Source organism: Aspergillus terreus, genomic scaffold (assembly GCF_000149615.1).
Source record: "Aspergillus terreus NIH2624 scaffold_15 genomic scaffold, whole genome shotgun sequence".
Lineage (NCBI taxonomy): Eukaryota > Fungi > Ascomycota > Eurotiomycetes > Eurotiales > Aspergillaceae > Aspergillus > Aspergillus terreus.
In genome coordinates this window covers 180,635-192,400 of record NT_165938.1, presented here as the reverse complement: position 1 = coordinate 192,400, position 11,766 = coordinate 180,635, and the positions used below count along the sequence as shown (strand labels likewise).

The window sequence follows — 11,766 nt, the reverse complement described above, 5'->3', positions numbered from 1 at the left end:
TACACGTACAGAAAGCCCATGCTATGGAGATCCATCTCGTAGGCATAGTGCTCCTACGTACAGATAGCCCTACTTTGAATGATTGAATATATGACGTCCGACTTCGCGCTGAGGAGTAGATTCTAGTCTGGATGTGACTTGTTGTATATACATCTATATCACTTGTACATGGTGTGATTTTCTTCCCAAATGCATAAGAGGATAATACGGCATCATTTCAACAACGGAACGTTCCGTGACGACACTGTTCGCTTTGTTGAAGTGAGCTCGTAGACCATGGGTTTCGGCAGCCCTTCATCTGCATCGGAAGCAGTCCATCCCCGTTGAGGTCCCCACATAATCTTTTTCTTCGCGGCCCGAGTCTCATGGAGTAGACGCCTCATCAAGTCGTCACTCTTACGGACAGAGGGATTCCCATCGAACTCGACATTGACCAGATTCGGCAGCCTCTTGAGGACCTGTTGCAAGAGCCCACCAGCGAAGTCCGTGTAGAAGTTTTTGGATATGCGGAACCCCTCGAACACGGGGTGAGAAGGATCGCACTCGATAAAGACTCGCAACGTGTGGAGACCGGTCATCTCCTCCAAGCCCAGACCACGATTGACGATCCATGATTGAGGGGGGTCGGTCCAGCTGGAGCCCAAGATCAACTCGGCGGAGGTAATGGAAGGGAGGTACGTGTACGGGATGAAGCGGACGGTTGGCGTGCGACAGTAATCTTGAATGGGGAAGAGACGGAAGATGAGATGCGAGTAGAAATAATGAGTGGCTTCATCGTGCATGCGTCGTGACACGAGGAAGAGTGCAATGCGATGCGATGAGGGCGATATAGGCGGATTCTTCGAGGATGCGCCGACACTCCCGTTGGGACGGAGGGCCCTCTTTCGCCGCGGAGTGAAGAGGACGAACGAGTAGATGCGCAGACGGATCTCCGACGGGAGGTCGAAGAAGCGGAATGGAGCCGACGGACCTGTGTCTTCGATATCTTCGTCTTCTTCTTCCGTGTCGTCTCGCTCGTCGAGATGTTTTGGTTTCGAGGGGACATCCTCAAGGTGGACTTTCTCTAGAGCCTCGGAGAGTGACGATGCCATGGCGGACGAGGGCAAGTAACGACTGTCTATCGGGAATACGCAGGACAATTCTATGCAAACTCTTCTTTATGTCTCCGAACGTTTCTTCAGTTCATCCCATGATTGCAGGTGACTGAACTCGGCGAATTAACAGAGATACACTTTTCTTTTCATGACGATATAGAGATCAAACCACCATTTGCATGATGCGAGCAAAACTAGGTAGTTATATATCCCACCAACGGGGCCACAGCCTCACAGGAGTCCTAAACTGCAGCTCTTGGGGATAGGATTGAAGACGAGCTTCATTGGTCTCCCCAGCTAATACAACCCGGCATGCATTTGAGAAAGCGTGAAGGGTCAAATTGTCTGGGTTGAATCAACTTTCAAAATTGGAGAAGAAAAAGAAGAGAAAGGGAACAGAGAAATCGGCAGAAGACGGGAGATTTTAAAGCGGTGGGGAAACTGCCAAGTAGGTGTCTGTGCCGCCCCGCACCGACAGCCGCTGCGACTTTTCCGATCCGCAACCTGCTAGACTCGGTCGAACCTCGAAACCAGAACGACCTGTACAACGACTCTCATCTTCTTCTTGCCCGGTCTGACGTTTCTCGTCTGATCTCTTCTCTCTGGTGTAGAGCTGGAGTCGACCGGTCGAATTCCTCTTTTTTTTTTCCCCCTCATACCCTTCCCATTCCGTGTATTCAACTTTTTAATTAATTACATGCCCTTCCTTTCGTCTTCACATCATGCTTAGCCGTGCAGTCCTGCCTCTGACGAGGCCCAATGTCCTTGCCTCCACAGTTCGTGTCTCGACTCTTCCCCTCTCCCACGCCCGATGGTACGCAAAGGTCGGCAAGCCCAAGGCTCCTTATAAGCTTCCCGATTCCGTGAAGCCGCCTAAACCGGAGTCGACCTCAGCTTCCCAGCAACAAGAGCCTGCGCCAGAACAGCCCGAGTTCGACACCCCTGCCGATGCGCAGAAGAATTCCTCTCAGAAGACGTCTGAGCCTGTAAGTAGATGTTCTCCGAGGAGGATGTGACGAACGGACGCTGACGGGAACCGACTCGATCAGTCCACAACCCCCGAACAGGATGCGGCGCCGCAGAAACCCCTCCCCGATCTCACCCAGGGTATCCCCTCAACCCTCGCGGCGGAATTGGAGGCACGTCAGAAAAAGCGTGGACCGACTCCCCTGAACCTCACCGAAGATCCCTCCCGTGCCGAGGAGGAATATACCGACGACGGCTCCGGCGGCGAGATCCCCAGAGACCGTTACGAATCCTCCCTCGACCGCCGACGGGCCCGTATGGCCAACCTGATGTATGTGCTTTTCCTACTCGCCGGCGCCGGTGGAGTTGCATACCTCGGCCGCAACTGGGAGACGGCGGAGGAAGAGGCGGCGCACCCGGAGACCCCATCCGGATGGGGACTCGGCCTCTGGTACAACCGGGTGAAGGCGCGGTTCAGCGATCTTACCAGCTACTATAAGGATCCCGCCTTCCCGAAGTTGCTTCCCGACGAGGACCCCAACATGCGCCAGCCCTACACGCTGGTCCTGAGTCTGGAGGATCTTTTGGTGCACAGCGAGTGGAGCCGTGAACACGGCTGGCGTGTTGCCAAGCGGCCTGGTGTCGACTATTTCCTTCGTTACCTTAACCAGTACTACGAGCTGGTCCTCTTCACCAGCGTGCCCAGCATGATGGCCGACCAGGTCCTCCGGAAACTCGACCCCTACCGTATCATCCGCTGGCCCCTGTTCAGAGAGGCTACCCGGTACAAGGACGGTGAATACATCAAGGTATGCTTGAATGACAACCAATTGGGACACTGATCGCTGATTCTTACTGCGCAGGATCTCTCTTACCTGAACCGCGACCTGTCCAAGGTGATCTTGATCGACACCAAGGAAGAGCATGCCCGTCTGCAGCCCGAGAACGCAATTATTCTGGACAAGTGGCTCGGTGACCCCAAGGACAAGACTCTGGTTGCGCTGATCCCCTTCCTGGAGTACATGGCCGGTATGGGCGTGGATGATGTGCGGACCGTCCTGAAGTCGTTCGAGGGCACTAACATCCCCGTCGAGTTCGCCAAGCGTGAGAAGGCCATGCGCGAGCGGTTCGAAAAGGAACTGGCCGAGGAGCAGAAGAAGCGGCCCAAGGTGGGAATGGGCAGCTTGGCTTCTGCTCTTGGACTGAAGTCCACGCGCACCCTCGACGGCGAGCAGTCTCCTTCGGAAGGTCTTGCCCAGGGTAAGATGCTCTGGGACCAGATCCGGGAGCGTGGCCAGAAGAACTATGAGATGATTGAGAAGGAAATCCGCGAGAACGGAGAGAAGTGGCTGGCAGAGATGGCCGCCGAAGAGGAGAAGGCCCGCCAGGAGCAGATGGCGCAGATGAAGGGTTCTTTCACCAGCATGTTCGGTGCTGGCAAGAACTAATAGGTCTGTGTCTGGCGGGCTATGGCTTGAATCGAGTGCCATGAAGAGAACCATCTTTCCTCTCCATTCATTTTAATGTATGTGCCTACGGTGCTGTTTTTGTTTTGGGGTGTGGGGTTATGACTAGAGGCTTGTTTGGCTCTTGAGCATCATGGGTGACTGTAAAATAGCATCGGTTGTTCGTTTGGATTCTGTATAAATTGGATTATAGTTTTAATGCCTGCACTTGAGGACAGAAGAAGCGGCTGGCTGCGGTGGCGTTCATTGCGTGATAGAACACCGAAGGATGTTCGCGAATGTTGAATTAAGAAGAACAAAAAGCATATAGGCTGGGTATATTTCAAAAACGAATTAGAGAAGCCCGCGCATTCCCTTCCCCGCGACACCGTTTCAATAATAAAACAATTGACTGGGTCAAGTCAGGTTGACGTCCTGGAAAACAGATACGTCCCAGATACCCGTCATATCGAAGGGGAACCCGTCCATGGTACCGAACGTATTCGAGATGGACATCATGTCGTCGACGATATCATTATTTGTCTGCGTCTCAGGCAGCGATATCGCCGCGGGGTTGACCAGACGGTTATCGGGCTGCCCGTTGAAGGCCAGATCGAACGTGGCTCCAGTGCCAGGGAGCCGGTTGAGGATTCGCTCGCAGTGATCCAGGCACATGTCCGCCACATCCCAGTCTTCTTCTTCGCGAACGCGGGATAGTATTGACCGGAACGCTTCGACCTTGGCGAGACAGGCACGAGCGACCTCGTTGTCGGTTGTTTCGAGGGCGCAGCGGACGAGTAAGGTCGCTGTGGAGGTGAGGTGGAATGCGCTGTCTGCAGAGGCGTTAGCTTTGTATCTATAGAGGTGGTATGATGAGAGATCGCGTACAGGGCAGCCAGAACTCCTGGAAGTTATCCTTCCGGAGCGAGGAGATGAAGTCAACTATCTCCTCCGCCGACCTACGACATTCGGTTTGGAAGTAGCGGCGCGCTTCTGGATTGTCGGTCTCGGCATTATTCACTTCCTGCATTTGAACGTTAGGATTATAGGGCAAGGCGCCGAGGCGGCCGACGAGGGTGGTTTACTTACGGTGAGCTCAACCCGGCTGACAAGCATTTTGACAGCCAGGAACGCCAAATGCAGACTGCTTGTCCCCGAAATTCGCTCCTCTGCGGTGTTTACAGCAGGCGATCTTAACCAGTCAGAAAGGGAATCCTCCCACATATCCAGATCTGTCCGGATCTGTCTGACTTTTTTGGTGGTCTCGCGGGCATAGCGTTGCTGCAGTCCGTACACAAGTGGTAGGAGCTCTCCCAGGATTTCTGTGAGCCGACAGAGAGCGATGTGACAATGCGCAGCTCGCATGCGCTCTGTAGTGCGATTCGTCTGTGGCAACAGGGTGTCAACGGTAGGAAGAGGAACATCGTATTGATTCCGGGCGATCTGTGGAGGTACTCCGTGGCCAAAGCTTCCCCTACAATTTCCATGGTTGTTAGCAGACTGATAGTCATGAGAAAGTACGGCGGATTGATGTTCTTACCAGCGATCATGGATGACCACACCCCACCATAATCGGATGCGATTATCCTTCTCACGGCGGGATAGCTTCCAGTGACTGGGGTCCCGATTCAGGCCGAGACAATGAGCGAGAGAGATCATCCGACCACAGCTGATCGCATTACCGGTCATGGAGAATATCGGACGACCGGTGAGATCGATCAACGCGGCGCTGATCGTCGACAGACCTGGTGCGGAGAACTCTTCATGAAGTGCGGCAACAGTCATATTGACGGCATATCGCACGTCCGGCTTGGGATGACAGGCAAGTTTTGGAGTATGCTTCCAGTAAACCAGAGACATGGAGTACACCTGGCAAATAAGAGACGCTGGGGGGTCCCCTGTTGTCTCTGAAATATAGGCATCCCAGAAACTCTCCCCGTCGAAAATAGGAAACGCGATATTGAACTTGTCTATGAATAGACGAACGAGATCGTGCCTGAAGGGACCGAGTATTTGCTCCAAAATTTCTTTCTGATTTTCTCCCGGTGGTACGCCCACGCGCATGCCCTGTCTGCGTCTTGAAACGGTGGTATAGAGGATCGGTTTCCGCGGGTCGTTGGAATACACATTGTATGGGTGACTTTTCGGCTCCACGTTCTTATTCGAACGCTCCGTATACTTCTCAATCACTTGCGCATCGTCGGCGACAACCGGTCCAACGATGTGGACCGATTGGTTATGAGGGTCATCGACTCCGAGTCGGGAGGGTTCGCTTCCGCGGCTGTCGATAACGGAATCGGTGTTGTCTCGTCGGCGACTGGTGTTGGGAGGAGAGTTACTGGTTGTCTCGCGCTTGCGTTTCTGACCTGATCGCATGTCATCCCCGATCTGATCCACGGACCATGCTTTCGCATCCGACCCATTGGGAACCGACGGGTCATGGGTCGCTGGTTCTTCCTGGTAATGGCAATCGGCTCCCTGCACTCGACATAGAAGACACGACTGACCGGGGATGTCCACGGTGCATCGCGATTTGCGCTTGCGACACAGATCGCACGCCCTGACCTTGTGCGAACGGTAGGGTCTGGCGCCGGCGTTGAATCCGGGCGAGACCAGTTTCTGAGATGAACTGCCTTGAGTGGTCGCAGGCGGCATGATGAGCGCCGCAATCCAGAGAGAATTAAAACAAAACAACAGTCATGCGCTTGTAGCGATTCAAAGGGCGAATGCGCGCGCAGATTGAGTCAACTCGGGTGAGGACCGGGACGGGTTGGAGAAAATCGGGGGCGCTGAGGGGTAGTAATCAAGTCGGTATGGGTCGGTCGGATCTGCAGGAAGAGAAAGAAAAGAATAAAAGGGTTTCCAGCGAGAAGGGAACGTTCAATGGACTAGCGCATGGCCCATGCAGGCGACATTGGACCCAAAGAAACTAAAGCCGACGTCGCGCAAAGACCCTCATGGTACTCAACGTGGGGAAAGAGGCGAGCAGTCGGCATGGAGCGGTTTGTCGGAGGTCAGCGATGGCCCGCTCTTTTTTTATTTTTTTTTTTCCCCTTTTTTTTTTTGCGGTTAATTTTGGCCTGAGGTTTCTGCAGGCATCAAGCGGGAGGCGCTAGGCAGAATGTGGGGGAAGATGAGTCAGCAGCATCACAGACCAACCACGTGCCACCTCTATTTATATCGTAACTAGTTACTAACCAACCTAGGTACCTAGCTACGTAGGCAGTCGGCGCCGCAGTCCCCGAGCATCTTCATTATTATTACTCCGCCTTGTTATCATCTCGCCTGACAAGGACCTGCTCTCCTCGATCATCTCATGTGGGGTTCGCTCTCTGATCGATCACATCTGTCATCGCCAATCTGGCCCGCTTGATCGACAAGGTACCGATATGAACTGATCCCGTGGAATTATCCTCGGTTTCACTGCATCCCACTCTCAGACCGATCACCGTTGCAGCGGGACGCTCAACACAGCCACCAACCACCGCTAGGCTGTGTCTCCGTCCTTCTCTCCTAATTTCCTGCTTCCAACCCTTGCTCCTCACTCCATTCGGGGAGAAGATGTTGGATGCCCTACTCAATTGGATCTAGGCATGCATTTGTCTCCTGGCAAATGTCGACCGCTCAGTTAACCGTGTGATTCGAACATGGAGGAGGATGTTCCGGGGTCTAGCGCGGAGGAGCGATTAGGGAGTCCTCCGAACGACACCACCGAACCGCCGCAGCACCATCATCACCCACCCGACCATCACCATCAGCAGTCTTCAAGTTCGTCCATTCAGCCCCATCCAGATCGACGCCCGAAGACCCCCGCAGGCACAAATGAGCGGGATTTGTCGCCTTTCCACCGTCTGCCTCGCACCGTAATTGAGAAGTGAGTCCCATGGATATCTCTCTCCCGAATGCCGCGTGCTACGGTTTATACGCTCGCAATCTCCCGACTACCACTCGCGTCGTCTCATGAATCCAGAGCTATTTTAACCGTCGTCATAGCATCCTCTACATCGTTGATGCGAATACATTCGCATCCTTGGCACTGTTGAACCGAAAATGGAGACGGATCTCAGACTCCTCGTCGCTGTATGCGCATCAGCTTTCTCGCTGTCCCTCCTACGCCTTGACGCAAAAAGCCACCAGTGCTTCCCCCGGTGCGGCTCGCACGAACGATCTGGCCCGTCTTAAACGTGACTTTTTCGCCGAGATCAGACGGAATGCCTTCGAGGTTTTCCTACGACCCCGCACAACCCTGATCAAATTGATCTCGACTTCCATGAGCTCTTCGACAGCTTTTCCACAAGGAGAGGCCTTTCGATTCTCCTTTTCACCGAATTCGCTGCTTATTCTCTGCCTCAGTTCCTCTAGGATTGTCGTTCTTGATGTGACCTCGGATCCTGCGGTGGTCAGGCACGAGTTAAAGACATGGAGACGTCCGCTGCACGCGACAATTCTTGACGATGGGTCGATTCTGGCCGTAGCCTCCTCCAGCCACCAGGTTAATATTTACAGTCTGTCGAGTGATGAAGCACGGCATATACAAGATCTCAAGTTAACCGACGTTCCACAAGCCCTGGCGCTCTCTCCCACGGGAGGAGTTCTCGCGATTGCATATAGCGACAGGATTGAAGTGCAGGCCATCGGGGAAACTGCTTTGGTCACCGAACGAAGGGCTGTCCGGTGCGCAGGGGTAAATTCGATGTCATTCTCTCCGGACGGGGTCATGCTACTGGGTTCCTGCGAGGACGCGCAGCACGCAGGCTTGGTCACCATTTCAGTGCCCTTTTTTACAGAACCGGATGCCGAGTCTTCCCCTAGAGATGCCCAGATACGCATGTGGACGACACAGATTTTGTTCCCTGACATAATTCAGGGATATAGCCATGCCTGCCTTCTTCCTCTACATACAGAGGGCGACGGGAATTGGATCCTGGGCTTCGATAAAGAGGTCGCCGCATTCAGAGCAGTCGGGGCCGGCAACATCAATTCAGGCACCGCATATTTCACAAGCCCCATTGCAGAGAATGGGCTGGAGGAGTCGGCTCCGAATATGCCTCCCACGGTTGACTGTACCGGGGAACTAGCCGCGTTGGGATTCCATGAGTCTGGAATTTGGATATATGGCATACCAGACCGGCTTGACATCGCACCTGTATCGACCCAGTCGGCTGCATCTGAGGTAGTCAACGGTGAACCAAGTGATTCGGAAGCGACGACTTCCACGGACCCACCACAAGACAACCTGACTCGGCTACAGGAGTCCATTACGAGGCCCAAGATGATCATTAGCGGTCACAAACTGAGTGATATGTCCGGTGTGACTGCAATTCGCTGGGTGGGCGATTCCAACCTAATGGTTGGCCACCGTAGACTGGTGGCTGTCGCCCCTGGTGGCGTCAGGCCCCCTACTATTGGTGACGAAGATGTCCCGGTGGATGGTGGTCGGGTGCTCCTCCTGGATTTCAAGCGCTCGACCAACAACGGTAGTCTCACGGAAATGAGTATCGAGATTGGCGAGGCGCAACCTAAGATGTTACATGAGCCGAACTCTAGTCTGGACACTGAAGTCGAGCTTGAAAGACGAAGGACGCGATTGCATCGTCGCAATGATAATCTGCGGATGAGAGGTGCTCGGGAGTCTTACCCAGCAGCCACTTCTATTGCACAGACACACTCATTTCAACGACGTCGAAATAGTTCCGTTCTCTCGACTTCGTCCAATGGCTTGGGCGAGGATGAGACCCTTCAGGGCTTGGATATGCCTTACGACAATACTCAGCCGCGGTCCAGGGATACATTGCGTCGTGCGGCTACTGCAGCAGCAGCCAGTCGTGGACGATACAATCCGCGATACCGCGATGAGTCGCGTCGTATCTACGACAGTCGAGCTGTTCCTCCAATCTTCCAAATACCTCACGAAAGCGATGCAGATAACTGGGTACCTCCTCCGCCTCCGTACTCTCGTGAACCTGATGCGCCATTACCGGAACATCTCCGTCGGACTCTTCTTCCCTCGAGGACTGAGCCGGTACAGAGAGTGAGCGATGTGCCATCTCAAATACGAAGATCCCAAACCACTCGTTTGGACAACATGGCGGAAGAGTCGTCATCCCGGACGACCTTGCAGCGCTTGAATACTATCTCCGGGTCTAGGTTAGCCTCTCGCATGAGAAGGAATTCGAGAGGCGAAACACTCGACCGGGTGCCCAGCATCTTCCGGCGGAGATCGAGCTCTGCCAGTCGTTCACCACGGAGTGTCGATGCCTTCTCTGTGCCACAAGCTTCAGTCCAAGTACAAGCCGATCGACCGGCTACCTCTATATCCAGACTTCCCCCAATCGCAGATGCATCCTCCCAAGGAACGCCAACCTTCCCTCTTCCATTCGAACCGACGCTGGCAGCCCCATCACAGGTACCTTCGGCAACGGCAAACCAGACCGGACCTTCTACGGCACCGCCAATCGAAGACGAGCTGCTAAATCTGCAGCATGCGGTACCGCCTATGGCTGGCAATGTTAATCACCATCCATATTCTCTGTCCTCTCCGAATCTACAAGTTGCGGATCCTAGTTACTATTCTCCCACCTCCCCCCAAGATTCGTGGTTACGGCCCGGATATCATAGAGCCGCAGACAGACGTTCACAGTCGCAAGACTTACGACAAACGCAAGCAATACCGCACTTGAATCGTCGGGCATCTACTGATCCGACCCTTTCTACAAGCTCGCAGCCGTCCAACGACCTCTGGAGAAGACGCATCGAAGAATGGAATGAACAAACCATCTACGAGAGGAGCAAGCGGAGGAACAAGTGTATAGTGATGTAGGCTCTGGTGCAACTCACGCGGTTGGTCTATGTCTTGAAAGATTGTCTTTATCTATTCTTATTAAGTGTGCGTTTCTGCCACATATACCCTTGGCCTTTGTGTTCCGCCCAGTCCAGGGCGGATTTCGTGTCTTTCAGCGATAAGAGCGCCTTCAAAGCTTCTATTACCTTCGTACTTTATCCACCCGACAATGTTTTTCTCGCACCGCACGCAATATACTGGGGCCAAAGCCTAATATTTGCCCTTACAGCACAATAAAATCCTTACAATATTGACTATACGCTTTCAGTGTCTGCGATTATAGGATGTGGAACTTTTATTGTGGGTGAGAGAAGGTAGTTTATGGGCAACTAACAATTGCGGCACATGTAGAAGTGGCAAGCAAGCAACATCGCCCTTGAGGTGAGAGGATGCAATCGAAATATTTGGGCTACGTCGCGATCATGACTCTTGATAGGTGATCGATTTGTTGCATAATAGGATAATCGAGCTCGCAAGATATATTCCAGGGTGAAAATTCTTGCTCCTTCGACGGTTCGCTCTCTGAAGAGATTGAGCGTCTTGTATTACCATCTACAAAACCAAGCCTTGACCGGCGGTGATACTTGGAAAGTCGGCACTGCAATTTTTACAAGACAACATAGATTATGTTCCCCTATTCTAAAGCCGCGTGTTGAGCCAAGGGATGTAGACACGAGATTAACTGCTACCTAACGCATCTGCATCACGGTAGATCATCATCCGACAGACTATTGACTGACTCTCGCATCTTCTCCAAAGAGCAGCCCAATTTACCGTTCTTACTGGTTGTTTTGGCCCATGGCCTTCTGAGCCGTTTGCTTGGCGGAGTCGATTGCGGACGAAGCCTGGTCCTTGCCCTTGTTCAGGTATTCGCCGGCTTTGCTACCGGAGCCCCCTATGTACGATCAGCCTCGATCAGACATGCCAATGGGCACAGCATAGATAGCATCTAGGACATACCGGTCTTGTCATTGACTGCATGAAAGTCAATAAGGTTCCCTGCGCATCTCAGGAATGGTCATTCCACCACTTACCTTGGTTGTAAACGTTGTCGACCTGCTCCTTGGCAGTTCCACTCGCCGAATTGAGGGTATCCTTCAATTTGTCCATGGTGTTTCGTTCTGGGGTATTGAGCTGGAGAAAGCTGATTCTAAACGACAGAGGTAGCTTGTGGGATTTTGAGCTTGCCCCGGCGGCCAGGAGTCTATATATCTGGACCTGGTCCGGAAGATGGTTGATGTCATACGCAACCTTTAGGGCGGGTCACTGACGGGGACAGTAAGGAATTCTATAGACGACCCTTTCGATGATGTCGGATATTTCGGGATGGCGAAGCGTTTGGTGGTTCACCCATGCTTCTTCGGTGGGATTCGGGCTCGGATGTAACTATCCATTCCGACTTCCGCTAGACCAGTTACTC

At 53.2% G+C, this 11,766-nt stretch overlaps 4 protein-coding genes across 4 annotated transcripts; 2 read left to right on the top strand and 2 right to left on the bottom strand.

Moving 5' to 3' along the window:
• Window positions 1-212: 212 nt before the first annotated feature.
• ATEG_09552 (uncharacterized protein) lies at window positions 213-1,091 on the bottom strand (the record flags this gene model as incomplete). Its single annotated transcript, XM_001218173.1, has 1 exon — window positions 213-1,091. One exon carries the CDS (start codon window positions 1,089-1,091, stop codon window positions 213-215), a length of 879 nt encoding a protein of 292 aa, XP_001218174.1.
• A 725-nt stretch (window positions 1,092-1,816) lies between these two features.
• Window positions 1,817-3,508, top strand: ATEG_09551 (protein translocase subunit TIM50; the record flags this gene model as incomplete). The annotated part of the gene is made up of 3 exons (XM_001218172.1): window positions 1,817-2,080; window positions 2,144-2,869; window positions 2,924-3,508. 3 exons carry the CDS (start codon window positions 1,817-1,819, stop codon window positions 3,506-3,508), a joined length of 1,575 nt encoding a protein of 524 aa, XP_001218173.1.
• Window positions 3,509-3,922: 414 nt separating this feature from the next.
• Window positions 3,923-6,160, bottom strand: ATEG_09550 (putative C6 transcription factor; the record flags this gene model as incomplete). The annotated part of the gene is made up of 4 exons (XM_001218171.1): window positions 3,923-4,338; window positions 4,394-4,529; window positions 4,595-4,979; window positions 5,046-6,160. 4 exons carry the CDS (start codon window positions 6,158-6,160, stop codon window positions 3,923-3,925), a joined length of 2,052 nt encoding a protein of 683 aa, XP_001218172.1.
• A 992-nt stretch (window positions 6,161-7,152) lies between these two features.
• Window positions 7,153-10,325, top strand: ATEG_09549 (F-box domain protein; the record flags this gene model as incomplete). The annotated part of the gene is made up of 2 exons (XM_001218170.1): window positions 7,153-7,379; window positions 7,499-10,325. The coding sequence occupies 2 exons, from the start codon at window positions 7,153-7,155 to the stop codon at window positions 10,323-10,325; spliced, it is 3,054 nt and encodes a 1,017-aa protein (XP_001218171.1).
• Between the last annotated feature and the right edge of the window lie 1,441 nt (window positions 10,326-11,766).